Raw genomic sequence first — 27,231 nt, 5'->3', positions numbered from 1 at the left:
AATTGTGATTGTGTTTTGACATTATATTATAATGGCTAATATGTCAAATTCGAAAATTTGTTTTAAAAATATATATAAAAAATAAGACCAAAGAGTTAATTAAAAAGTAAAGGATGCTTCCTGCGAAACATCTGTTCAATATATTTTTCACTGCACATTTTTATGATCTGGCAGCTCGTTAACGATCTAACTAATCTCAACTTATTAAAGTCTAATTAGAAATTATTATATTCAGTCATAACGTGTATTTGGTTGACAGTGGTAATATTAAGTTCTAAGTTTTGTATATTAAAATTTATCATTAATTAGTGTTACGTTAGATAATTATGTTATAGTGTGTTAGGTATTAGTATTGAAGAATAGAAACCATAATTAACAAAGTTTGAAATCGGATACGATTTTTGAGTAATCGCGATTATAATGACTTTAAAAAGGATTTCAGAACAGAGCCTGAAGTTTTTATAAATTGTAGTTATGTATTTGTAGAGCGGCATGCAACAAGTTTTCGAAACCCACATGTTTACATTGACGCAAAGCAATTTGAGCCGCATGCGAAGGCAGAAAAATAAGCCTCGAGCAATAATATTCGAAATATACGCACATGCATACATATGTACATAGTTAAACACGTGTATACACATATTTACAAACATAAATCTTGTTGGCGAGCGTGTTTGATAGGATTTGGGGTTGCCGAGTACTGACGAAAGTAGTAGATTAGCGACGATTCTTTTTTTTTTAGCTAAATGTAGGCCCGTGCCTGAATATGAATCTAACATACACATGTACAACTTAAGGTTCAAATCAGAGGTCAATTACAGAGATCTCAATTATCTCCCATTAGGCGGAAAGCAACGCACTGCTTATCTCTAGCAATTGCGATGATGGGTGTTAAAAGCAGGTCATTGCTTGCAATATTTTAAAATAACAACTGAAAGTAACCGATATCTCCAGAAATCATTGCTGTTTATTTTGATAATAAACCAAACCAACTCATTTTATTTACAGTTGAACTGTGTTCGCAAACGGTACTGATTCTCTACCACATATCCTCCAGACTTCATTAAGGAAAATGGCAGCGAAACGTATTGGTGAGTGTCCATTAATTTACATAATTATACTTATAAAAATCAATCTTTGTCATATTTGGAATATATTTCCAGCTCTCCTCAGTGTATCCGACAAAACCGGACTGACCGATTTGGGTCAGAGTCTTGCTGCGCTTGGTTTTCGGCTGGTTGCTAGTGGTGGCACTGCCACAGCGTTGCGTAATGTTGGTCTGGCTGTGGATGATGTCTCCGACATAACCGGCGCACCAGAAATGCTAGGTGGTCGCGTCAAGACCCTGCATCCAGCCGTGCACGCTGGCATACTTTCGCGCACCACAGAAAGCGATCTTGCCGATATGAAACAGCAAAACTTCGACTTGGTCAGCTTGGTTGTGTGCAATCTATATCCATTTGTAAATACTGTATCCAAACCTGATGTGACAGTGGCCGATGCTGTTGAGAATATTGATATTGGCGGTGTCACTCTGCTACGTGCGGCAGCCAAAAACCATGCGCGTGTCACGGTCATCTGTGAGGCTGGCGATTATGCCAAAGTGCTCGGCGAAATCAAGGAGCATGGCGATACTACTTTGGACACTAGGTAAGAGTCGGCTAGCTCAAATTCCAATTTTGAAAATAACATATGTATGTATGTATGTATTTCGATTTTAGAAAAGTTTTGGCTCTCAAAGCCTTCACACACACTGCCACGTACGACGATGCAATTTCCGATTATTTCCGCAAGCAATATTCTTCAGGTGGGTCGCAGCTCAACTTACGTTATGGCATGAACCCACACCAGAAACCCGCACAGCTCTTCACGCAACTCGAATCGCTTCCACTGAAGGTGGTCAATGCCTCGCCGGGATTTATTAATTTGTGTGATGCGCTTAATGGCTGGCAACTTGTGCGCGAACTTAAGCGTGCACTAAATTTGCCCGCCGCGACCAGTTTCAAGCACGTCTCACCGGCTGGCGCAGCCGTGGGCACACCATTGAGTCGTGAGCAAGCCAAGTTATGCATGGTAGACGATTTGTATGACAGCTTGACACCGTTGGCCACCGCGTATGCGCGTGCGCGCGGTGCCGATCGCATGTCCTCATTCGGTGACTTTGTTGCGCTTTCCGACATTTGCGACGTGGTGACTGCGCGAATAATTTCACGTGAGGTGTCAGATGGTATTATTGCGCCCGGTTATGAGCCAGCCGCTCTGGAGTTATTGAAGAAGAAAAAGAACGGCGGTTACTGCATTCTACAGGTAAGTTGCAACGTTTAATTTGCTAAAATTGGTTTTAATGTTAATTTATGCCACAGATGGATCCCGATTATGAGCCAAGCACATTGGAACGCAAAACCATCTTCGGTTTAACGCTGGAACAAAAACGCAATGATGCCGTTATCGATGCCTCATTGTTCGCCAATGTCGTCACGAAGCTCAACACTCTACCTGAGAATGCCATACGCGACTTAATTGTTGCAACCATCGCGCTGAAGTTCACGCAAAGTAATTCCGTGTGCTATGCACGCGATGGCCAAGTCATTGGCATTGGCGCCGGCCAACAGTCGCGCATACACTGCACACGTTTGGCTGGCGAAAAGGCCGATAATTGGTGGCTGCGCCAACACCCACGTGTTGCCAGCATGAAATTCAAGGCGGGCGTCAAGCGCGCGGAAATCTCGAATGCCATCGACAACTACGTGAACGGCACCGTGGGCAAGGACATGCCGCTCAGCCAGTTCGAGGCGATGTAAGTTTGTGTTAATATTTTGAAAAATATATTTAAAGTAATTATTGTTTTTGTAATGACGCTGCAGGTTTGAGGAGGTGCCACCACAGTTGAGCGCGCAAGAGAAGGCAGATTGGCTTAAGCAATTGGACGGCGTTTCTTTGGGTTCCGATGCCTTCTTCCCATTCCGTGATAATATCGATCGCGCTAGATTGGTAAGCAAGCGCAATTGTTGCTATATGGGATAAACACTAAATTTGTTGTTTTTTTTATTTATATAGAGTGGCGTATCATACATCGGCAGTCCGGCTGGTTCCACCAATGATGCTGGCGTTATCGAGGCCTGCAATGAACACGGCATCGTGTTGGCTCATACAAACTTGCGTCTATTCCATCATTGATAAGAAATACTACATTTCATTTAGCAAGCAAAGCATAATCCTCTTAGTGACAATAAGAATTGGAAATATAAAATATACAAATATACATACATACATATTTTTCTAAACCAGACAAACGGCTTATCATTTGCGCGCTCATTGACAACACTTTCTTGCGTTTATTCTAAATTTAAAATATTCATATATTTTCCTTTTGACGCTATTTATACATAAAACTTAAGCGCTTATCTCTAAGAAGAATTAAGTATGTTAATATTGTAGTCATACATACATACATACATACTTGCTGTATAAACATCGCATCGCACTTAATCATTTTCAATTGGAACGCGTTGGCTAAATTTATTTAGTATTTTTTAAAAAATAATCGTTACTCAATTAGCATATAGTATATCTATTTATAGTAATTACGTCGGTAAATGCGTTGTTAAAATGTGCGTATTCTGCTACAAACTATGGAAGTCAGCGTAAATATTTTTTTATTTTTTAGCACTTAGCTCAAGTTCATTATGCTCTACAATTTTAAGCTATTTGTTTTATAAAACAAATTTTTTTCAATTTTTTTTTTCAAAATTTTTTTTTTAACTTTTTTCAAAATTTTTTTTTTCAAAAATTTAAAAAAAAAAAATTTCTAAAAATTGTTTTACATTCGCTTCTGCTTCTTGCGAAAAGTATTGCGACAATTGCACACGAAAACGAAAAACGTCACCACGAACAATATGACCGAGGCCAGCACCAAAGCGAGTGTGGTGGTCTGCTCATACGTCTCGCTCGGATCCAGTATGTGATTGCGCGGCAGCAACTGAAAATCAGCTAGCACATGGGTGCCGTTCGGTGGTGGGCACGGCTGCTGCACAATGATCTCCTGATGTTGCACCTGCAAAACCGAAAATATAAGCAAATTCCATAAGCTTGTTGCCGGAATCAAGGGCCTACTGATAAACCGCACACATACCTGCTTGTTGCGACAGAGCTGTAGGCCCGCCGAGTTGGTGAGCGTGTCTGCGCTGTATTCATCCTGCACCAGCACAGGTAGCAACCACTTTTCGGGTGATATAAGCTGTGACCAGGACCACAATTTCGAGAGATCCCGCGGATGCACGGCATAGCCGCCCACAGCGGTCAGGCCCAGTGTGATAAGTGCATTGAAAATGCTAGCGGACACCTTGCAGGGCATAAGGTGAGCGCAGAAGAGGCCGAGTGTTTGTATGACGGTGAGATAGAGCAGCATGTAGCCTGTGAAACCAAAATTATATTAAATGTACGTTTACAACCATAAACAACAGTTTGAGACTTACCCATATAGAGATAGATGCCGGCATCGCTGCTGGTCGAATATGTGTATAACCCAGCCATGCTGTGCGCCGGCAGCAAGTAAGCCAGCCAGATGCAAAGGCTCGGAAACAGTCCCAATAAGCACTATAAACATATGAAGACTTCTTTTGAAAACACTACACTTCAGCAGCAAGTCAAAATTGAACCTACCTGTATGGTAAAGTAGAGACCACGCGAGTAGAGACCCAAGCGTATGTCGCGCTCGGCATGTCGTCGATCCTCTTGCGCGTCGCGTATGGTCAAGAGTAGCAATGGCCAGTAGACTACCGCCATAACGCAGTGATGATAACCAAAGCGATCGTTGTAAGTGAGTTGTGCATCTGAAGCGGGCACATCCCAGAATATGCAACCGATGCAAAGTGAAAGCACCGCCGCCGCAATCAGCTTACTAATCCAGGTGAGCAGCGATCCCGGTTGTTTGTAGGCGGCAAAGCGTTTTATTAAAGCTTTCGTCTGTCCCCAGAAACCCGCTTTCCTTGTGAAGTTGGGCAATGATGCCGGTGGCGCGGCTAGCGGTGGTTCGGAGTTGATTTGATCCCACGAATTGGCCAATGATTCGATGCGTGCCGATGACTCCAGCATGGCAGCAGCTGACAGGTCATCCAATGTAACTAAATCCACTGCAACGGAATAATATGCTAGTAGATACATAAATATTTATTTGTAACCAACACTTACAGTAATAATCGGCTGGGTTTTTAAAGGGCGGACAAGGATAGCCCAACTCGCCCATATGTCGTGGCAAATCGGAACGACTGCCGGAAAAGACAGTACGCCCGCCTGATAACAGCAGCACACTGGAACACATTGAGAGTATTTCGAATGTGGGTGGTTGTAGTGTCATGATCACAATACGGCCACCACTAGCCCATTGTCGCAAATATTCCACCAGAAAGAATGTGTCGAAGATGTCCATATTACTGGTAATCTGATCGAGTATGAGCAGTGATGACTGTGCAAGCAATTGACAAGCGACGCTCAGACGCTGCTTCTCGGAGTGTGTGAGCGAAGACACGTTCGATGCGCGCACGGTAGTCAAACCCAGATCCTCGATTAGCACATCCATCTAATGCGGAAAGAGATAACTTAGTTTGCTTTGTTCCTAAAATATTTCTACTTCACACACTTACCCTCTCCTTGAGGTCCGTTCGATCCAGCGGTCCTCTTAATGCGGCATGGAAATTCAAAGTACATTGCACGCTCATACGCGGATCCAGCGAGGATACTTTTAACGCCGGCACATAACTGCAGAGCTCACGTAAGCCGCGTCTATTGATTTGTTGGCCATTGATGAGAATTTCACCACCCATACGCTCGTGTAAACCCGCCAAGCACTCCGTCAACGCTGTGCCTTCACGTTGCGACGTTGCCATTATGGCGAACAAATCGCCTGCCTTAGCTTGTAACGAAACTCCGCGTAGACATGGATTCACATCCAGACAGTGCACCTGTATATTGGGATAGACAAGTCCGATACTCGAATGTTTCCGGCTGGACATAATGTAGCTGGCATGTCCACCGTTCGGATGGTCTGAACTGCGATTGCGCGATGTGCCATAGATACGTGATTCGCCGTAGTCATAACCGATGACGTCAGCGCCACCGGCCAACAAATCGGCTTCACTGTGCGAACGATGACCGTAATGCTTGCCATTCGGCATATAGTGATGAGTATTGATGTGTGTGCCCACTGTCGTGCGGGTGCCAGAGGAAAGTAGTAGCCATTATAGAAAAATTAGCACCGGTATGCCAAAAAAGGCGAATCGATAAAGTAAACAACACTTACCAGCTATGCTTGCGCGACTGTTCGCCTGTCGCAGCGCCGTCATGGGTACGCCTTGTGCGCGCGATTCGGGACGTGAGCTTGGTATGCCGCCAATGGCACGGAAGTCCGACTCACTGCGGTATTTTCTATAAGGAATAACACGTAATTTAGTAAAATGTATTAGTAAAGGTGGGGTTTTGTAATTTCCCCAGTGAGCTCACCTCAAATTGGGCGGCACTCGGCTGCGCGTTGTTTCGTTGTCACTGCTATCGTAGCCAGATGAACCTGCTGGCGGCACACCTGAACTATCGCGGAAGCCACGATTAACACGACCGCGCACGCCACCCGGTCCTGGACCCGGCGGTCGGTGCGAACGCTGCGAACCGGCATTCGGTGGAAATACGCGCGGCAGTCCGAATTTCAAATATGTATACATATTCGATCCCAAGGGGGATCTATGAAAGCGGAAAGTAAAAAAGTTGTTAAGTTTTAGCTTTCGTTTTGACTCGCAGTGAGAACTTACTTCGGTCCGTAGCGCGGATGATTGAGAATTGATTGCACAGTGGTGTCGCGTAGCTGGAAATTTCCATATGGCAGCGGTGATTTGTCCGATGAGCCCAAAGCGGAGTCGGTGAAGTCGGAGTTGAGATTTTGTCTGCAATTGCAAGAAGAAGAGCGGAACAATGCGCAGGAAAATTACATTTAATTCAAGCTTTGTGTGCGGTTTTCTATGACATTATGGATTTCTTTTATTATAACCGTAAATGCAATAAGTTGTTGGCGGCATTGCTGTGCAATGACAACAAAACAGAAATGTGTTGAGGTTGGTGGTTACAAGGGCTTGGCGTTCAACAAAATGCCTAAACGGGCAACCATGGAAGGTGTGGTGTGCTGTATTGTGATGCGCTCAAGCGCTACCTGACATTGGCTCTTGCGGCTCAACGATTTTGATTTAACGTCAAAAATCAATCAATGTTAATTTATGAGCACTTCCGCCTAAGCGAGCTACTCAACCGCAGAATGCATCGACGAAGCTTTGTCTGCGAGCGTTGCAGCCCACATACCTATGCGACCACTCAGTCCTATTTTTTGATTTGTGCGCGCAGAAGCGGAAATAAGTAATAGAATAAAACATGTGCACTTCATGTGACAGGTGCGCTTAATAAGTGGCTTACTCCAAAATAGATGAAAGCTAATTTTTTAACGAAAATTAAGGTCAAATGTTTGGAGTACGAAGCGTTCAAATAAAGACGGATTATTTGACAGTTTCAAATTGTAGGCTTCATATAGGAATTCATATGAATGGTAATATCGTAAACCGTTTCCATTTGGAGATGAAGTGAGAGACCTTGGTTTTAAGCACCCATTAAGTAAGCATTTTAAATGGAACCAGTCCGGATCCGAAACCCGCTGTGTTAGAAACAGAAGCCTATGTACTATTATAACCACTATAACATGCTATATGTAGGCCCTTGTGAAGCCAAAGAAAAGTAGAATTCCTGTGTTAGTAGCCAATACAAATTTGCATAGGCGTTTGACTTCCATTCCCGTCAGTTCGGTGGGATGTTTCTGAAGGAATGCACTCCCAAGTGTTTCAGTCTTGACCTCCCAAACGCGGGACAGTCAAGAAGGAAGTGTTAAGTTATTCCCACCTCATCTTCGTCCATACAGCTTCTGCAAATCACGGCTGGTAAGATTCCCAGCCTTACAGCGCGGACGCCAATATAGCAATGGCCTGTTAAAAGCCCCACAACTAGGGAGAGGCTAGCCTTAATGAGGGCAGAGAGATCTTGCGATTAATTTTGGGACAAAAATTGTTTGCAACAGCGCATATACCAGCGCTGGCCAAGCTACCGCGAAGATGAGTTCAATACTAGTATCGCCGCACTGCTATATGAGGAATGGATGGTCACTTCTCTGAAGCAGGCTGCACTCCGGAGCAGTAAATCTATTACTACCTTAATGGTTGTAACCTCGGCTTGGAAAACATTGCAATAGCCAGGAAGTCTGAAGCTGAAGATTATAGAGAGCTGACAGTAAACGCCTCCACCATCATTTCCCACAAGCTTTGACCCATCAGAAAAGAAGCTCACTGCCCTCTACTCCAACGGCTTCTTCCCACCCACAATTCCCTAGCCGCTATTTGGGCAGAGAAGCAGCCGCCAGAGTTCGGTTTGGCGACTCCTTGATCCAAGTGATCCGTTATGAAGTCAAAGTGTATGAGGATTTCCGCGTAGAAATAATCTGATATCATTATCTATCTTTAATTTAGGTCTAACATTTTTCAACATTGTTTTTGGGTTCTAAACTCTAACACTCCTTACAAATTAGCTTACCTATATATCGACCAGGCATGCAAGTCCTCTGAGGCCGCTGGCGGCTGTGGTGTATGGGGGCCGTGAGGTACAGAATATCGGCGCTCCTCGCGCGATATCTTTTTCGATGCATTGAAATTGCTCAACTCCATTGTCTGCAAAGAAGAAGAAGAAATTAAATTAAAATATTTTAGCAAAATATTATATAAAAATTTGCATAAAAATATTCACATAAAAGTCTGTGTATAAAAACTAAAAATATTACTTAACAACTACGACAAGCGTTTATAGTGACAAAGCGCAAAAAGAACCTTCATTAAGATTTTCACACACTGCAAATTTCTTGAGTAATACCGCGTAAACCAAAAAAAAAACGACGACGAAGTCCGTTGTGAAAAAGTTGACCGTTTAGAGAAGAACACTTTAAAGCACTTTGCTATAACCGTTGCTGGCGTTTTTCACATTAACTGCAGCTTGGGGCTAGAAGCGGTTTTACCAACGGTTCTACATGTTTTTAGTTGCGATATATTATAATTACAACTTTGGTGGCAGGTACCTGTTCGTGGTGCGTTAGTGGGGCACCCATAAAAAGCGGGCATTATTTCTCATTACGACGAACGAAGTGTTGCAGGGCGCTGGTGCTGGGTTTCTTCAAGCCTACTTTGTCATTTTAATATGCGTTCAACACATCATCAGTTATATAAATGTTCTCTTCTAGCATTTCTAATGAACCCTAGCAAAATTATTTATTGCTTTTCCTTCGCAGAACACAGAACACCGAACACAGAAGCGGAGGCAACAGCGTACGCGCCAAGAGCATTACAAATTAGCAACTCTGCCGGTCCGTTCTGCATCTAATTTTACTTTCCGTTAACAATTTTTCAACGTAAAACAACAACAAGTCGCGAATTGGGTCAAGCAGCTGGCCACGCGGGCTCAAACACTCAAAGCCAATAGCAGACAAAGAACGCTCATAAGCGTTTGGCGCCCAGCTTCCACTTCAGTGAACTCATAAAAAACACGTGACACCGTGAATTTTGGCGTTTTAACATGAAATCCAGTTAGAATTTGCAGAGTTTGAGTTTGCGGGTTTCTTGTTTGGTCTTTGCTTTCAGCCTTTCTTTGCGCGAATATTCACATATATGGTGATTCGATGGACATATATATATATATATATATGTTATATATATATATATATGTATATATATATAAATATATATGTACGTGTATACAAGTATATATTTACCCACCTTTATAAGTAATACACGCTTATGGCGCTGTGCTGCTGTTGCGCACGCGCTTTGTCTGCGTTTAAGGTAATATTGACTAACTGGTGTATTTTGCTTATTCAATAAATGTTGTTGTTGTTGTTTATTAGGCTTTTACCTGAACTCTGCTGTGCGGTCAGCAACATTCCTTAACAGTTAGTATTTATTTTATTATTTATAACAATTTGTTTGGAGAAAACTTCAATATACGTATATGTACATATGTATGTATGTATTTAGTTAACTATTAGAGTGCGCAAACACGAAAAAAATTGGGTTTGCTTGCCGAAAGTATAACGAACTAAGTTATAATTGATCTTGCTATACCAAATATTAGACGTCTCTATCTAACATGTTTTACAGATTTAGAATCGAGTATCTCAAGAAGGAATCTTATTTTGAAGCAAGGAAATTGGAATTCCAGTGAACTGAAAGTTTAAGAGGTTACATGAGTTTACGAGTTTCAAAAAATCGATTTTAAGTCTTAAATTTTTAAGTTAGTTCAACGAAAGTTTGATATGTTACTTTTTGTCGAGTTAGCTAGGCTAAGTTGTCTTTAAACAGATAGTCAGTACAGAGAACTCGAGAACAACTCAACCGATTTTCATGAGATTTTACACAGGTCTTTGAGATACAATTCTTAAGGACTTGGATCAAGGACTTTTTTCGAATGCAACTATTTGAAAAAAATGTCGCATAGTTTTTATTTATGTTTTGTAAAAATCTCTACCGAAAATTCAATTTTTAGTTTTTGTTTTCCTAAAATTTTCGCTCTTTTCCCTTATATACTTACCCAAGCCTTAATTACAGTTGAAACTCTCTATAAGGAACTCCTATATAAATAAATGAGGAATGCACCGCGACCTTAGGTCTATTGTGCAACGAAGTTTTCTTTATTGCGAAGCAATTATAAGAACACTGTGTTTTGGGTCTACTTTGAGTGTACATATTATAGTCTCCATATAGCGAATTTTCTTTATAGTGAAGTAAATATCCAGTCCCTTGGAATTCGTTATAGAGAGTTTCGACTGTATATAGTTTCCAAGTGATTATTAAATAATTATTTCCTTCTCCTTCTTCTTCTTCTCTTCATTTGTGAGATCACTTTATACTTCTTTTTCACTTCTTTTTCCACTCATATACCGCTGAAAAGATCTTAAAAAATTGAGCAAGATTTTCATATTGAATACGTCCCAATCTAATGTTCCCACATGGTGACACACAAACATACGCACCTTTAACAAAAAAACTTATACATGCATTTATCGAAATTGCTGCGGCGGTCAGAGTCATTAAATTTTCATATGATTCATAAAATTGGTTAAGAAACGGCGGAAGAATCATGACACAAAAATGTCTGACATTTACCTCAGCGGGTTTTTTGCAGCAATTAAGTTTAAGCCATATTATTCGCTTCGTTATATTTAATTATATGTGCTAACAGATATATACATACATATATAAAATAAACATAAGCGCGATTTTATTCGAGACTTGGTCAAAGATAAAATAATCTTGCATCCAAGCAAAGGAAATTAAAAATGTCATAAAAGTCGCTTGCTCATGGGTACTCATGTCTTTATAACCAAAAGCGGTAGTATCACAAAAGCGGCGCATTTACTATATAAATTTGAAGGGGCAATATTTTGTATTCATGTTTGAGCTTGTGGAAATGACACCTGAGTATAACGTTTTCTGAAAATTTTATTATTATCCTGGCTTAGACAAGATTTATATGCTTTTGAAATCAAATAGACCGAACTTTGGCACGCCATGAATTCATAACTCCTTTGCTGCAAACTGCAACTACATCTCATATTGCCTGATGCCGAAGAGATAATTGGAATAATTCTTGTTTTATTTATGACCGAGAGGAAATAGATATGACAGTGAAATCCTTGCGGTGACGTCTTGTGATTAATGAAACCGATGAAATCGTTAGGGGTTTGATTAAACTATTTACAAACATATTGGTAGTGAGCTTTTTGTTTACCACAGAATAGGACCATGATGAGAGTCTTTCATCCGTGTCTGTTTTATTCCTTTCACGAAAAGATGCTGTATCTAAATTAATAATTCAAGACCGGAGCATACTCTTATAGAACCCCCAGAGGTGATCTAGTGACTGATGCCCGATTTTAAAGCTGCTTTTGACGGCACGAAGAGGAGCTGCCTCTATGCTGCGATGATTGAATTTGGTATCTCCGCAAGACTAAGCAACACCAAAAGCTTCGTCAGGATCTGGAAGGACCTCTCCGAGCCGTTCGATACCAAGGAGGTTACAGACAAAGCGACTTCCTTTCGCGTGACTTTTTTAATCTACTCTTGGAGAAAGGAGCTCGAGCTGTAGAACTAAACCGAGAAGGTACAATCTTCTATAAGAGTGTACAGCTGCTGGCGTTTCTCCAGTTTGGACAAAGAAGCGAAGCAAATGGGTTTGATAGTGAACGCGGGCAAGACTAAATATCTCTTGTCATAAAAAAAAAACAGTCGCCGCAGTCTCAACAGGTGCTACTTCGGACTGAGTAGGCAATTGAGAACTTAAGCCCTCTCTTGACGAACAAAGACCAATCTCTACAACTCTCTATGATGCAGAGGCAAGGACGATGACAAAATCTGTTGAGTCGATGTTTGAACTCTCTTCTGCGGAATATTTATGGTCCTTTGTGCATTGTCAAGCGGTGAATCCCACAGTCGATGGAACGATGAGCTGTACCAAATATACGAGGACATTGAGACAGCGGTTACGACTCATGGCATCTGAATGGATGAAAACTCTCCAGCTCTGAGAGTATTTGACGCAGTACGCGCCGGCGGAAGAGGAAGACCTCCACTCCTTTGGAAAGTCCAGGTGAAGAAGGACCTGGCTTTACTTGGAATCTCTAGTTGGTGCTAAACAGCGAAAAGGAAGAACGACTGACGCGTACGCGGAGTCTACGCCGATAAAGAAGAAGAAGAATGAGTCACCGTAAGTATGACGTAGACGTCAAATCCAACATTCCGATTTTGATACGACAAATGACTGATACAAATTTTAGTTTGACAAAAATTTAGTTTTACATTACGGTTCTGTGATTTTAAAACTATGAAATGAGCAGTTCTGAGTTTATTTCAATTGCGTAATTCCAAGCAAAAAAATGCAAATATAAAATCAAAAATAAATACTTTAATTTCCTTGAATAACTTAAGTACAACTATAACCTTGAATGATTTAATTAGATGTGGCATTTCATTCGAAACCACTCGACTTAAAATTTAGGACGGAAAATTAACAGGTTTCGCAACACCTGTCAAGTGTCTGCCTTCTGAATGGCTGAGCGGAAATGAAATTCTTGCGATTTTCACAGGAAACACATTGGACAAGTCAGACTTAGAAAAAAATATAAACCGCTTATGATTATTTATGACTTTTTATAGAGACATAAACATACACAAACACCAACAACTCTGAGAATGTGCAAATTCAAGCATTGAGCAGCGAGAACAATAAGAAGCGCATATTACGACATTAGCGTTCTAGTTAATGCATTATTTTCTTTAATTGCTGTTTAAATTTTCTACTTCCATTACGGTTACGCGTGTAATAGTAGTTATGCGGCACGCGGGTGGCGCGGAATTCGCATGCAAATGAGTTTTTAATTAAAGTTGCAACTCAAGCAATCGGAGGCATGCCACCACAAAAGACTACAACGCATAAGCGTGCGAACACGGTATTACGTAAGCGCGTAAGCTGACCAATATGGATGACGGCTGCTGGCTGCCCGGCTGGTTGGCGGCCGACGGAGCTGAAGACAGCAGACGCAGCGCCGCCAACGTGCACCATATGTGGCAGCAGCGATGGCAATGGCTTGGCTAATAGATCGACGCCAACCAGCAAGCGTAAACAAGCCTAAACAACAACAACAACAACCACAAATAAGCAACAGCCGAATGCAGCAATGACAACAAAGCCAGCTGCGCGCATTTAGCGCACCGCCAAATAAAATGGCTTGGCTGTGGCTCGGCGCAGTGGCAGCGGCAGCTACTGTTTGTGTTGGCGCGCCGGTGCAACGAGGCGTATGAATTTCCGTTTTGTTTTGCCTGAATTTTTTGTTGTAAATGCTGAAAATTATTTAAGCGTTCGTCTAAGCCCTGAGGAAAGGTACACAAGCGCTATGAATGAACCGCGAATATTAGACGAGAATTAGCAACAGTTTGCAACAACAATAACGCATCTATTTAAATATTGTTTGAACGCTAATATTTGTATGAAACGGTGTATGCTTGTAGTGATTAGCTGATAACCCGCAAATATGACGCGAATGAAAACGCTGGCACAACATTTCTATACCCGCTGCCATGCATACGTTTCTTAATACATATGTACAATCATATACATATACACATACGTATATAGTTGCACTTATTTGCGTATGTGCATGTGTTTACTGAATAGATTCATTCACTTCGGCGCACTTTTACTTTCTACGCTGAACGGGCGGGTTCAATGCACACAACATCACTTTGTTAATGTTTTGTTAATTGCTTTTATTGTTGTTGTTATTATTGCTGTCGTTGTTGTTGCTGTTGTTATTGTTTTAATTTATGATCACCCTGGCATAGTAGGCCAGTTGTTAAATAGCTATGACCACAAAGCAACAATGTGAATTACCTTTTAATCACATATGGCCGTACGACGACGTACGAGTGTACGAACTAACACTAGCCCGAGTGCTTATGTACTCGTGCATATGTATGCTTAATGTTTGTAAATTTAGTTGTAAGCGTAATAGCGGCGATTTTAGTTAATTTGCGGACGGCAGTGAGATGGTTTTTCCATCAGTTCAGGTCTTTTGTCTTAATCTTTCCTGCTTTAGCTGTAAATATGCAGTTGTGTTGAGGAAATTGGCAGTGTTTTTGTCTTTGGACGTAAATTATATAAGCAGAAAATGTGTATGTACCACACTGATGGAGAGAGGCTAGGGTAGTTTTTTCCGAAGGCAAGTGGAAACAACTCAACCTACTCAAAAAAATTTAGGCCTATAATCTTAACTTCTCTCCTGCTGAAAACGCTAGAGAAGATCTTGGATGCACACATTAGGGCCGCACCACCTTCTAGAAGCTTGTCCCAGGTACAGCACGCATATACGACGGGCAAACCAGTAGAGACTGCACTCCATACCCTGGTATTTAATATTGAAAGGTCTCTTGAATACAAGGAATACGCTCTTGGAGCATTCCTGGATCGGTCAACAACGTATAGTATTCAGTCAATAGGTGTTGACCCCGCTATACAACGTTGGATGAGAAGCATTTTGACCTCTAGATGGATAAGAGCAGAATGGAACGACACTAAAATGACGAAGGAAGTCTGTAGAGGTACTCCCCAAGGGGGAGTGCAATCTCCGCCTCTATGGACATTACTGGTGAATAAGCTGCTAAGGAACTTTGAAACCAATGTGGCATATGCGGATGACATTGCCATCTTAATGACGGGTAGGTATCTACAGACCATTAGCAGTATTATAACCACCACTCTCAATACAGTTCAGAACTGGGCATCGCAAGTGGGTCTGGGGTGGAACCCACAGAAGCGGACTTGCTTGTGTTCACAAGAAAACACAAAATTCCTCCATGGAGGATCCGTTCGATAAATGCGATACAACTCTCTCTCAAGGACCGCACCAAGTACCTTGATGCTAAACATCTAATTTCCAACCATTTCTGCTCCACTGTGCTTCTAGCGGAAAATTGCGCAGCAAAATCGGCGGGACGACTACTATTACATATAGAACATTCGGCCATAGCTCGGTGGGTAATGGCGGTTGGGCAAACACCGACTACACGACTCCACTTTTCAACTGGGAAAGAAGAATCAAAGTAAACGTAGAAGAAGAAAGTTGGCGTAAAGGTATGTTAGCTACGCGCAACACTCTAAACATCTATACTGATGGCTCGAAAATGAAAGATAGAGTTGGTGTGGGAATATACTAGTAGTATAGTATAGTATATAGTAGTACTGTGCAGAGTTAGGCATAAGACAACATTTTAAGTTGCCGGACCACTGTTTGCTATTGCGAAAGCAGCAGAGCTGGCCTCTAATGCACCTGCAGGTAATTCCAGAGTCAACATCTACGTAGACAGCCAAACAGCAATCAAGGCAGTAACCTCGTATCACGTATCGGCCAGAAGTGTCTTGGAAAGCAGGACAGCGGTGAAAAGTGTTGTCAGAAGCAAGGAACATCATTTCTACTGCATGCCAGGCCACAAAGGCATCGAAGGCAATGAAATAGTGGACGAAATTGCCAAGAATGGTGTACGGCTAATACCAGAAAATGTGATCAACAATGGGAACCCATGCATTGTCTATACGACGATCTCGACAGAAGCATGGTAAAGAAAATCAAAAAACTATGAAACGAGCTACCTGGTTGCAAGATTGCAATCGTCATGTGAAAAACGGTATTGGCACTCAAAAGAAAAGGCTGTAGGAACATGATGGGAATACTAACTGGTCGCTGAATGGGGCTGATAGGTCGAGAAGACTGAATGACAATAAAAAACCGAAACAAATTTCGGCCCACAAAATGACGAAAGGCTTAATTTTTGCAGAACTTTAAATAATATTAAAGGAATTCGTCATCCTAATATTAGTAAACTATTCGCTGCTACACTTTCCAACAATAGTGTGCCAGTGTTGACGCCGCACCCTAAAAGTACTAGTTTAGTTGCAGCCACTAACCAACCATTTTTGTTTTCAAATAAGTGCAATGTGCGGTTCACTTTGTTTTACTATTAGCTCATTTTTACACAAATGTACGTATGTATGTACATAGATTAAACAAATTTTTTCTTGGAATAAATGCAGTTAAGCGCAGATAGTTGGTGCGTGCGAGTAATGGAGCTGCTGTTTAATGCCTGTTGTTTGCAATCAAAATATTGCCCACTAATTTCATTTTTTTATTGCTGTTATTTTCTTTTAGTTTTAATTTTTTAACGGTTTTTACATTAACTTTGCGGTACAAAAACAAAAGACGCGTCTGCCTATTACAGCATTTCTTTCACGCAATGAAAGTGTTAAGCACTTGAAAAAGTGATGCCAAATTTTCCAACTCACAACTCCCAACAAGTGATTAAAATAAATTTTATTAAATGTGTGTTTTCCGACATTTATGTGTGTAAATGAGTGGCTTGCCATGTGTTGAGCCATAAAAAGAGCGCCTAAACTGTGTTCATATGCAAATGAGTGTAGGTAAACTGATACCTAACAGTTGTGTGTTTGTCTGCCGCTATCAGCGACCACGGGTCAAAATCGACTATAAAGCCTCATTAATTATGAGTTTTCATCTGCTTTTTGTTTTTGCTTTCGGCGAAGCAGCCAAAGAAAGCGAAAGTCGCGAATCTTAGTTATTTCATAATTTCGTAAAAAAATGGCATTAAACATTTTTAAGTCATTAATTTCATATCACTTAACTTATTATTAACTTACGTAACTAATGTAAGGCAGCTTAGGTTTTTGTTGTACGAAAGCTTAGAAAGTCTAGAGTGTTTTTATAGTGGAGTGTGTGCTCAGTGTTTTAATGTGAGCAATAACTTGCCTTATTTTTAATTTCCTTATAACTTTTTAATGGCTTTTGATGAAATAACGAGTGATCCAAGTTGAGGTACTTTGCTCAACAGCCATTTTTTGACAGATCATGCGTAAGTCGTGTCAAGCAAGTTATTTATTTGTTCAATATTGTTTAGTATTTCATCATGGCAAGACTTACGCCTGAACTACGTTTACGAATCGTTCAACTTTATTACGAAAATTTTCGTTCTGTAAGGATGTGTTTCGCGCCCTTAGCTCAACTTATGGTCAACATAATCGACCTACTGAGCGCACTATTCGCAACACCATCCCCCATCTTCAGATCCAGTATTCATTATTGAGTAATATTCGATCGAGTACACGAAGAAGGCGGAGAATTACCAGCAACTCGGACTGACATTTGGAGCGACTTGGCGTATTTTATATCGAGATCTTAGATTGAAAGCAACAAAATACAGCTTGTGCAAGAACTTAAGCCTCTCAAACTTCCCAGCGACATAGTTCGCTCTATGGGTTCTTGAAAAGTTTCAAAAAGATCCGACATTTTCGAGCTAAATTTTGTTCAGCGACGAGGCCAATTTCTGGCTTAAAGTGCACTTAAATAAGCAAAATTGCCGCAATTGGGACGAAGAGCAACCGGAAGAGATTCAAGAGCTGTCATTTCATCCAGAAAAAAACGGTTTGGTATGGTTTGTTTGCTGGTGGAATCGTCGACCCATATTTCTTCAAAAATGATTCCGGGGAGAACGTAACCGTCAATGGTGACCGTTCAATGATAACCTACTGTTTGATGCCTGAAATTGAAGCTCGCGATCTCGGTGGCTCTTGGTTTCAACAAGACGGCGCCACTTCCCACACATCGCATCAATCAATGGATTTATTGAGAGAACTCTTCACGGTTTGGGCCGTTTGATTGCCCACCAATATCGTGTGATATCACACTGTTAGCTTCCGCTTCGATTCAGACCTTAGAGAAAAATATCACGGGTGTCATTTGGCAGTTACCAGTCGAAAAGTTCGAAATTCATTAATTGAAATTCAAATTATCGAAAATTGGGCTCAACGGATGGACCATCTGAGACAAACAGGGTTTGTCCAGAAAGTAATAGGACTGATTTTCTTCTGCCGCGACTGTATTTCGGTCAGAGTCAGGACAAACATTTTCGCGGGACGTGTTTCTGTGAGTGGTGCATGACGAAGGTACGCGATTAAATTCTGTGTGAAACTCGGTAAATCCGACAGAGACGTTTGATATGATCAAGCAGGCTTACCCAGTTGTTGCTTTAGCAAGAATGATTTTCGGTGGCACCAGGCCTTTTTGGAGGGCCGGGAAGAGGTCGCTGATAAAGATCGTACTGGGAGACCTGCGACGATGCTCATTGTCTTCTTTGACATCAAAGGCATTGTCCACTATGAATTTGTTCCTGGACAAACCGTCAACGCCAAGTTTAACGTGGAAGCCTTCAAGAGGCTCAAACGAAGGGTCAATTAGGTCCGATAAGACGGATGGAAGTTGCATCACGACAACGCCGCTCACACCGTCTTTCCGACTTTTTTTTTTGTTTCCTTGCCTGATAAGGCCGATGAAGTTTTTAAAGAATTGTAACGATTGGTTAAATAAATTTTTTTAAATCGAATCAGTCCTATTACTTTCCGGACAAACCCTTTAGCCGCGGTCAACATTTGAAAGAGGAAGTATTGCAAAATATAAATGCCAAAGAATGTTCTTTCGAGTGATAATAAATATTCCACATTCAATTTGAATTTTCTGTGTTTTTTTTTTTAAATAGGGAACCTCGAAATGGATCACCTTTTACATACATTTTTAAGTATATTTAATAATGAAGAACCAACCACTCGAAAGTAATTCTTTTTGGGTCAGAGCTGTCAAAAACTTGGTTGCAACAAGTGGCATTCATATCACCAACCTATAATCATTACTGTACTCAGTATAACGGTACTGGTTAAATGTAATGGATACTAATGCAAACAAATTAATTAGCCATAAAGAAGAAACCATTTATTACTCGCGGTGGCAAAGTCAAAAGGAATAGAGTCACAAGTCCACTACATCGTCTAAGTGAATATTTATATGTATGAGTGTATGTGTGTCAACGCAACGCCACCGACCACGGCTGAAGTTAAACAGAGCACAGCAGAGTGACCGTGCAAGCGATCGATTGGCCATCAATTTAGATTCGCGCTCATTGTTTGTTGCAATGTCGACGACGGCGTGGCAAACAAACCCGTTTGCAATAAACCGTTTTGTTTGATTATATACTGTTACCGCACTCAGCAACTGGCAACTGGTAAAAGCCGCAAACAAATGCGTTTGTATCGATGTACATACCTACGTATGTGCGTATTTGTGTGTGGCTGCGTTATAATGTTTGTGATTTTTATTTTTTCTGCGCCAATAGTTTGCAATTGTCATTTTTAATGACGGCAATGCAGCGCGCATCATGTAATGTCCATTATGTTAGGCTCTAAGTGGTTTCACGTACGTATGTACATATGTGTGTGACTTCCTTGAAGATACTCAATGAGCTGACTAACAGTGAGTGTTGTTCGAATGTGAATGTATTGGGGCATATCTCTAACTGTGTCGTCCGGTTAATGTCACATTGCACTTTTCTGCTCCCAACTGATGTTTACATACTTTTATGACCATCTGTGTAAATTGTTTTTCATTCAAAGTTTCATTTATTGCTACTCTAGCACATAGGTCATTGCTAACTGTTTGTTGTTTATTAACTGTAGTTTTCTTGTGAAACGCATTTTGTGCTCTATTTACATACTTTTTTCGCATGACAAATTTAAGAAGAGGCTTTTGTCTTTTTAATTTGTAATTTTAATATTTTATAACGGGTTTTTCAGCAGGGCCGCTTGGCTTCGGAGCCAGTGGCCTCAACTTTAAGAGCGCTACTTCTAATTTATGGTCGTCATAATTGTTCTGTCACATCAACTATTGAGCGTCTAGGAAAAAATTTGAATCCACAGGCACAGTGCAAAATGTTCCCGTGCCAGTGAGACAAAAAAGAGCCCATAGTGTCGGGAAGATTGCTTCCGCTATCGCATCAATCAAGGAAGACCCAAATCAGTCTGTAGCATGTCGTTCTCAAGCGTTGAGCATCTCTGTGACGAAAAGATCTTGACCTACTATCTTTACAAGATCAAATTGACGCAAGAACTGAAGCCGCTTGACCACCAGAGTCGCCATATGATCGTGAATTACGCTGAGAAACAACTTGAAAATGATCCGGATTTTCATCAAAAAATCATCTTCAGCGATGAAGCTCATTTCTGGCTGAATGACTTCGTCCATAAGCAAAATATGTGTTATTGGTCAGGCATCAATCCACACGTACTCCATGAGACAACATGGTATTCCGAAAAAATTACGGTTTGGTGCGGTGTATGGGCCGGCGGCGTCATTGGACCATACATCTTCCGTGATGATAAAGACCGGCACGTTACTGTGAATGGTAATCGCTACCGCTTAAATTTAATCGAATATTTTTGTCTCGAATTGGATGATATGGACTTGGATGATATGTGGTTCCAACAGAACGGCGCCACAAGCCACACAGCGAATATCAAATCGATGTATTGAAAACCAAGCTTGGTGAACGTGTTATCTCACGAAATGGTCGAATCAATTGGCCGCCTCGATCGTGCAATTTGACGCCGTTAGACTATTTCCTGTTGGTCTATGCCAACAAGCCAGCGAGGATTGTTGAACTTCGTGCGAATATCGAACGTGAAATTGCAATAGTATCGACCGATTTATGCTTAAAAAGTATCGAAAATTGGGTTCAGCGTCTGGAATTCTTCAAGTGTTCCCGTGGTGGCCATGCAAAAGAAGTCGAAGGCATGGAATGTACTTTCACAGGAATAAAGAAAACTTTTGTAGTGCTCTTATTGGAAAACCCGTTATACATATTTTTTTCTATAAAGTCGAAAATGTGAATAATGTTTTTGGTCCTGATATTGTAAAAGCCAATCATGATTGTGTTTCGATTATTTTGGCACTGCACAAAAAGCCTTAGGAACCGCTTAAATAAGACTGGATATACAAAAAAGATCTATGTATTGATGCTATACGCGTTAACCCTGATAATTCGGAACAAAATCGATCCATGGCTCACTTACAACAAAGTGACGCGAAAGCCAGCACAATCGGTGACCAACCCAGAATTAACTATCAAAAAGGGTTTGCTGTGTGTTTTGCTTTAACTGGTAGGCAATCATCTACTATGAGCAGTTCACCTACAACCAAACTATTAATTCGGCGCTTTACTATTAACTATTGAACCATTTGAAGGTAAGATCGCCCAGAAGCGGCTAGTTTTGGACAATAGGAGAGAAATTGTACTCCATAAGTGACTCGTCTGAAGCTCAAAGAGCTTTGTTGAAAGTTTCTTATGCAACTACTTTTTAGTCCAAATCTAGCACCATTTCATTACTATCAATTCTTGTTCATGCAAATAATTTCGTTGGTGAAAATTTCGCTTTAAAAGAAGCTTGTTAAAATCGATTGTGCCAGTGTTTTGCCAAGAGTGTGTTGGGCAGGCCACGAGGGTTTATTTAGAGTTGCGCTATGAAATTATCTACAAAGTTTGGATTTTATCCAAATTGAAAATTCCAACTATAATAATGGAACCTCTGAAGAAGTTTAATTTCAAATTTTAACCCTTTGACGATAACTTCATCTTACAACAAATATTTTTAATGTCCGAAAGTAATTGAGAAAAAATGTTGTATACTAATTAAATACTCATATGTAAAATTTAATCAATAAACACTCTTAACATACATTCATGACTTCTGACATATACACATAAATGCCAATCATTTACAGATATTCACTAAACAATATTAGAAAGCTCTGTCAAGGCAAAAGAATCTTCTCAAATGGAGTAACGCTGCTGATGATGATAAATTGGGTAAAAATGTAGCCATTCAACTCAACTAAAATAAACTAAACTTTCGAAGAGTAGAAAAGCAATTTGTCTATGACAAGAAACATTTAGCGCTGCGGAACACCCGCCGAGCGTCGGCCGTCGCGCAGTTAACCCCCCAACTCGAGCTCAGAGATTAGCGCCGACTATCTTGTAGCGAGTAAACGCGCAAATAACTGCGCATGCTTGCTGTCTGATGAGACGAGCGTAAGCATAACTCATTGGCACCTGCTCGGTCAACAAAAAACCAACACGAACGACAACATACATACATATCGATGGCAGAAGAGGTTGTGAGCAAACAAGAAATCTTCACTAACGCGTCGCGTTGGAATGTCGGTCAAACTTGATTTTATGAATTGATTTAATGTGCGCGCACTTTGCTACGAGTAGAGATATTCTGACAACGCGCAGACTCAGCACTCGCCATTCATATACATATAGTATATATATATATATATATATTATAGTATAATTATAAACATGTGTGTGTGTGTGTGTGCGTGAATGCTGTGTACCGAAAGTCAGCGGAAATGTGAAAATTCATAAATGAAAGTTGGGATTTAGTGAATGTTTCGCTGCTCACTTTCGGATATGTGTGAAAAATGTTTTGAGGCTAGGCATTGTTGGAAAGGTGAAAGGCGCGGCAAGAGTGGCAAAATTACGCTAAGGCTGGACCAATTTTTCGTATGCAGAAATGTAGATTAGTGCGTCGTAAGCTCGTCTAGAAATGTATGTATGTAAAAAACGTTTATGAGCTCGATTTAAGTAAGCCGTCACATATTTAAGTGAAATTCTTATGTCTAGACTTTAAGTGCTCGAAATTTTGTTCTTAGTCATTTATCAAAAGTTGTATAAAAACAATATGGAAACAAATTGGGGTAATAATTATTATATTTTGTTTTAATGGCGTTGTTTTTTGCTGTGAAAGCGAAAATGATGCTTCAAATGGTAAATTTTAAAGTTATGCGTAAAGATAATGTTGTGGTTATGATTCGCATTACCCAAAAAACTCTTTTTTAAAATTTTTTATACACATAGCTTTATGAGAAAAAGTGCTCTACATTTTTATTTCTCGTAATATTTAATTTAGTGTTTTTAAAACTCTTGATATACATAAGTACTTTTTGATATACAAAATTCACATTTAGTGTTTTTGTACTAAAAAAGTTATAGAATATATGAAAAAAAATAGATTTTTTTGTTTTCATTTTAAGAAGGGTTATCGCTAAGAAGATCATGAAATCAGATCTATCTATATCTATTACTTTTCAAAGTTTTGGTTACGCGAAAAAAATCACTCTTAATCTTCGAACACAGTATCAAGAAAAAATGTGAATGTTGCTGTTGTAGTAGCCTAAAACATTTCAAATTCACTTTCAGACATGCAGGCGTATTGACAATCCTTGCCAGATATATTTTAATATATCATAAAAAAATAAGTTGAAGTGTGATTAGAAATACGAAAAGTCTTTTTCGACTAACCAATATTAAATGATCACCAACGAGCTGAGTCGATCTAGCCATATACGTCTGTCTGTCTATTATATTTGTTAGCTTGTCGTATAGCTTATTAAAATCAAGTTCTCGTAAGGAAAACTTATTTATTTGACGAGATATCTTCACGAAATGTGACATGGCTTATTCTTTGATTAATTTTAGAACATATTGTTCGGATCGAATCACTATAATATATAGTTGGCATACAATCAGGCCGACCAAAATTAAGATGCGTAACTATTAAATGATATTTTTTCTTCATTAGGTAACCTTAGTTGGACTTGATGATAGTTTATATCAAACAACATGATTCCGTTATTCATACATGGTATAAGAAATGCAAATGTGAAGAGTTTTATAGTTTCGGTGCAACCGAAGTTAACATTGTTTACTTTAATTACATAATCAGTACTGTCGGAACCCAGTTATAGTTTCATAAAAGTGATTCTAATAGCTAACTCTTCACAGAAAAAGTAAAAATCATCAGCGGCAGCTTTAAACTTGAAGATCCATCTACAAGGTCTGTCGCAAAAGAAACAGAACTTTTAAATATAACTGTTTCTGGTGGCGTCACCTATTGGTGGATATATGAAATAAAAAGTTTGATCTCTTGTTGACATTTCGTAAAAATTTTAAGACAATTGGATAACTACAATCGGTGTTATCGATCAAAAAGTGACAGCAGCTTTTGGTCTTTGAACAAAGAGCAAATATTAAATTTTGTTTTAAACTTGGGAAAACGTTTACTGAAACATTTCAAATGATGAAAAAAGTTTATGGTGATCAGTGCCTATCCCGTAGTAATGTGCATGAGTGGTTTAAGCGATTCCAAGAAGGTCGTGAGGACCTCTGTGACGATCAGAAGTCGGGCCGGCCAAAATCAGTGATTACCTAAAACAATATTGAAAAAGTGCAGGAATTTATTAAGAATGAGCCGAAATCTTCTTTGCGTTACATGGAAATGGAGTTAAATATCACCAAAGACTCCATTCATCGCATTTTGATAGATAAATTGGGTCTACGGAAGGTGTGCTCCAAGTTTGTTCCGCACAAATTGACTGACGACCAAAAATTGCTCTCATCGATCGACGCTTGTGACCGATTATTTGACCAAAAATCACCTTTTAACCATTAACCACTCCCCGTATTCACCTGATATGGCACCGTGCGACTTCTTCCTTTTCGGAAAACTTCATTTGCCCATGAAAGGACACTGGTTTCAGGACATTTCAGCTATCCAAAAGGCGACGACCGATATTCTCAAGAGCATTCCGAAAAATTACCCTAAACACTCATTTGAAATGCTAATTGACCGGGCTAAACGCTGTATCGAAGCACAAGGAAACTACATTGAATAAAAAATATAACTTTTGAAAAATATAAATTTTTTTGTTGTTTTTTTAACAGTCCTGTTTCTTTTGCGACAGACCTTGTATTTAAATCTAAAGAAACATATTCCACAAGTTTTAGGTGGAGATCGGTGAAACATCTAGCAACAGCGAATATTCCATTTTTTCAGTATTATAAATTTTGAACATAAAAATCGCTTACTCCTCAATAAGCTGGAGATAATTAATTATTGTTTCTCAAATTCCCCTTATAACTCCATTGAGTACACACGCATTCACATGCAAGACTTTGTAATAAAAAATGCAAACCATTTTAAGCGGGTTAAGAAGTTGCTTGCCCCACAATGCCCACATTTCTATTATGCACACGTCCAAGTGAGTCATGTGTTTTGTTTTTGTCTTTTCTAATTTATTGTTGTTGCTGCCAGCATGTTATTTATTTGCTAAATTTATAACGTCAGGCATCGTTGCGTACAAGCCAAGTCATAAACCCTCGCCACAGCGCGCCAACGAGTTCAAACAGCACATGCAGGCACACACACACACCCATACGCAGGCAGACAGAGAGTCACACACACCCACCGCATGGACTCCATTTCATTGTGGCAGCCAGTCGGCTGCAAAAAGTTCGAATTGTTAAATGTTTGTTACAGTTATCACAATATTTTTTTTTTGTTTTGTGTTTTAATACATCCATTGTGTTTTATCTTTTTGTTGTTGTACGTTTCGCGGCTGCGCCAGTTAATCATTGCATACATTTTGTGCTCATCCCTTTTTTGTTTCCCAGAAAAAGCGTTTTTGACATGAAAAATTTCACTTTCTCGCTGAAAATTCTGCAATCGCCTTTATACACGGTTTTTGTTGTTGTGTTTGGTTTTTGCATTACGCGCTTTTTACTCAGTCCTACCAATTCGACAATGTGAGACCCCATTGCTGATATCTTTTGGACGTTAGTTGTCTGGTCGCAACAATCACTTTCAATAATCGGTATTTACAAAAACAAAAATAATATGAAATGCACTCGCTGTTGTTGGTGTTGCTTTTGTTGTTGTTTTATCGTTGCCAGCGCTGACATGGAATGCTGTAATGCAAGTTTATATTGCACTTTTATGTATAGTTGTTGTTTTTATTGTTGTGCTGCTACAAAATTCAAATTGTTGTTGTACATTTTATCTTCCTACAGCAATTTGCTGTTGCAACACGCAGTTTGTGGCAAGTGTATCGCGTATGCCACATAAGCATGTGTGTACGTGTGTGTGTATGTTCGTATATATACACTCGGCTCGCTGTCGCGGCTCAGTCCGCTTAAATTCGTGTTAAATTTTTGATGACCAAAGAAAGCAAGTTGTTGTAGCGCCTTTGCAAAGAGCGGCTAGTGGGCTGGTGCTTTGTTGTTTTTGTTTTCGTTGTACGTGCGTTTATAATTTAGCCTTGAGTGAGCCAAAAGTGATCAGTCAGGATTTTTCATGGCGCATGATTGAATCATTACAACAGGAATACGGTCGGAGTTCGAAAAGGCTGAGCGAACGTGGGAAGCAAATTAATAGTTTTTTTTTTTGGTTTTTGATTTTACTTTTACATGACAACATTGTGACAATTAAGTTTTGACTAAATAAAAACGTAACTTATTTTCTCCGATTAACGAAGTTCGCGCAAAACGTGAAGGCGAGTTTATACTCCTCCAAATTTAGTGAAAGTAAGCGCTTCAGGTGTAAACGAAAGTTTTTAGTGGCCGTTGAAAAGGGTTATGATCATAGTGTGGCTATTAAATGATGAGATAATAATAAGAGAGATCCAACGTAGGTATTTGAATGATTATTTTGCTATTTGTGACACGTGTCTCTATCATGTACAATTAACAGGTATTAAGGGGGAACCAAAGTTAGGCGATTCAATAAAATTTATACATTTTTGACAAAATTATCAAAGTATATTGCAAATAAAGCCCCCAACACCTTCAGTTATTAATGTAAGTAGCTTATGCCCTTCAA

General features: G+C 39.9%; 2 protein-coding genes across 2 annotated transcripts in view; one reads left to right on the top strand and one right to left on the bottom strand.

Annotated features, from left to right (window-relative positions):
• The first annotated feature begins 195 nt into the window (after window positions 1-195).
• LOC126755067 (bifunctional purine biosynthesis protein ATIC) lies at window positions 196-3,293 on the top strand. The gene is made up of 7 exons (XM_050467371.1): window positions 196-261; window positions 1,009-1,091; window positions 1,164-1,650; window positions 1,722-2,307; window positions 2,364-2,797; window positions 2,865-2,991; window positions 3,058-3,293. Exons 2-7 carry the CDS (start codon window positions 1,073-1,075, stop codon window positions 3,175-3,177), a joined length of 1,773 nt encoding a protein of 590 aa, XP_050323328.1. The 5' UTR covers window positions 196-261; window positions 1,009-1,072; the 3' UTR covers window positions 3,178-3,293.
• A 41-nt stretch (window positions 3,294-3,334) lies between these two features.
• The window catches only part of LOC126755065 (ATP-binding cassette sub-family G member 8), a 51,188-nt gene continuing 27,291 nt past the window's right edge, over window positions 3,335-27,231 (bottom strand). The window contains exons 3-12 of the mRNA XM_050467357.1: window positions 8,614-8,747; window positions 6,801-6,932; window positions 6,499-6,732; window positions 6,299-6,423; window positions 5,643-6,202; window positions 5,191-5,578; window positions 4,663-5,132; window positions 4,476-4,596; window positions 4,133-4,413; window positions 3,335-4,054 (exon numbers count right to left, since the gene is read on the bottom strand). Of these exons, the coding sequence (XP_050323314.1) occupies window positions 3,821-4,054; window positions 4,133-4,413; window positions 4,476-4,596; window positions 4,663-5,132; window positions 5,191-5,578; window positions 5,643-6,202; window positions 6,299-6,423; window positions 6,499-6,732; window positions 6,801-6,932; window positions 8,614-8,744 (2,676 nt within the window). The 5' untranslated portion in view covers window positions 8,745-8,747 and the 3' untranslated portion in view covers window positions 3,335-3,820. The remainder of the gene's footprint in view (window positions 4,055-4,132; window positions 4,414-4,475; window positions 4,597-4,662; window positions 5,133-5,190; window positions 5,579-5,642; window positions 6,203-6,298; window positions 6,424-6,498; window positions 6,733-6,800; window positions 6,933-8,613; window positions 8,748-27,231) is intronic.

Source organism: Bactrocera neohumeralis, chromosome 2 (assembly GCF_024586455.1).
Source record: "Bactrocera neohumeralis isolate Rockhampton chromosome 2, APGP_CSIRO_Bneo_wtdbg2-racon-allhic-juicebox.fasta_v2, whole genome shotgun sequence".
Taxonomy (NCBI): domain Eukaryota; kingdom Metazoa; phylum Arthropoda; class Insecta; order Diptera; family Tephritidae; genus Bactrocera; species Bactrocera neohumeralis.
This window is presented reverse-complemented; position numbering and strand designations above follow the sequence as displayed.

Excerpts from the sequence above, each read along its gene's own strand:
- LOC126755067 (XM_050467371.1), top strand. Across the intron at positions 2,308-2,363 it reads GCGGTTACTGCATTCTACAG|ATGGATCCCGATTATGAGCC; the intron begins GTAAGTTGCAAC and ends TTTATGCCACAG. Across the intron at positions 2,992-3,057 it reads ATATCGATCGCGCTAGATTG|AGTGGCGTATCATACATCGG; the intron begins GTAAGCAAGCGC and ends TTATTTATATAG.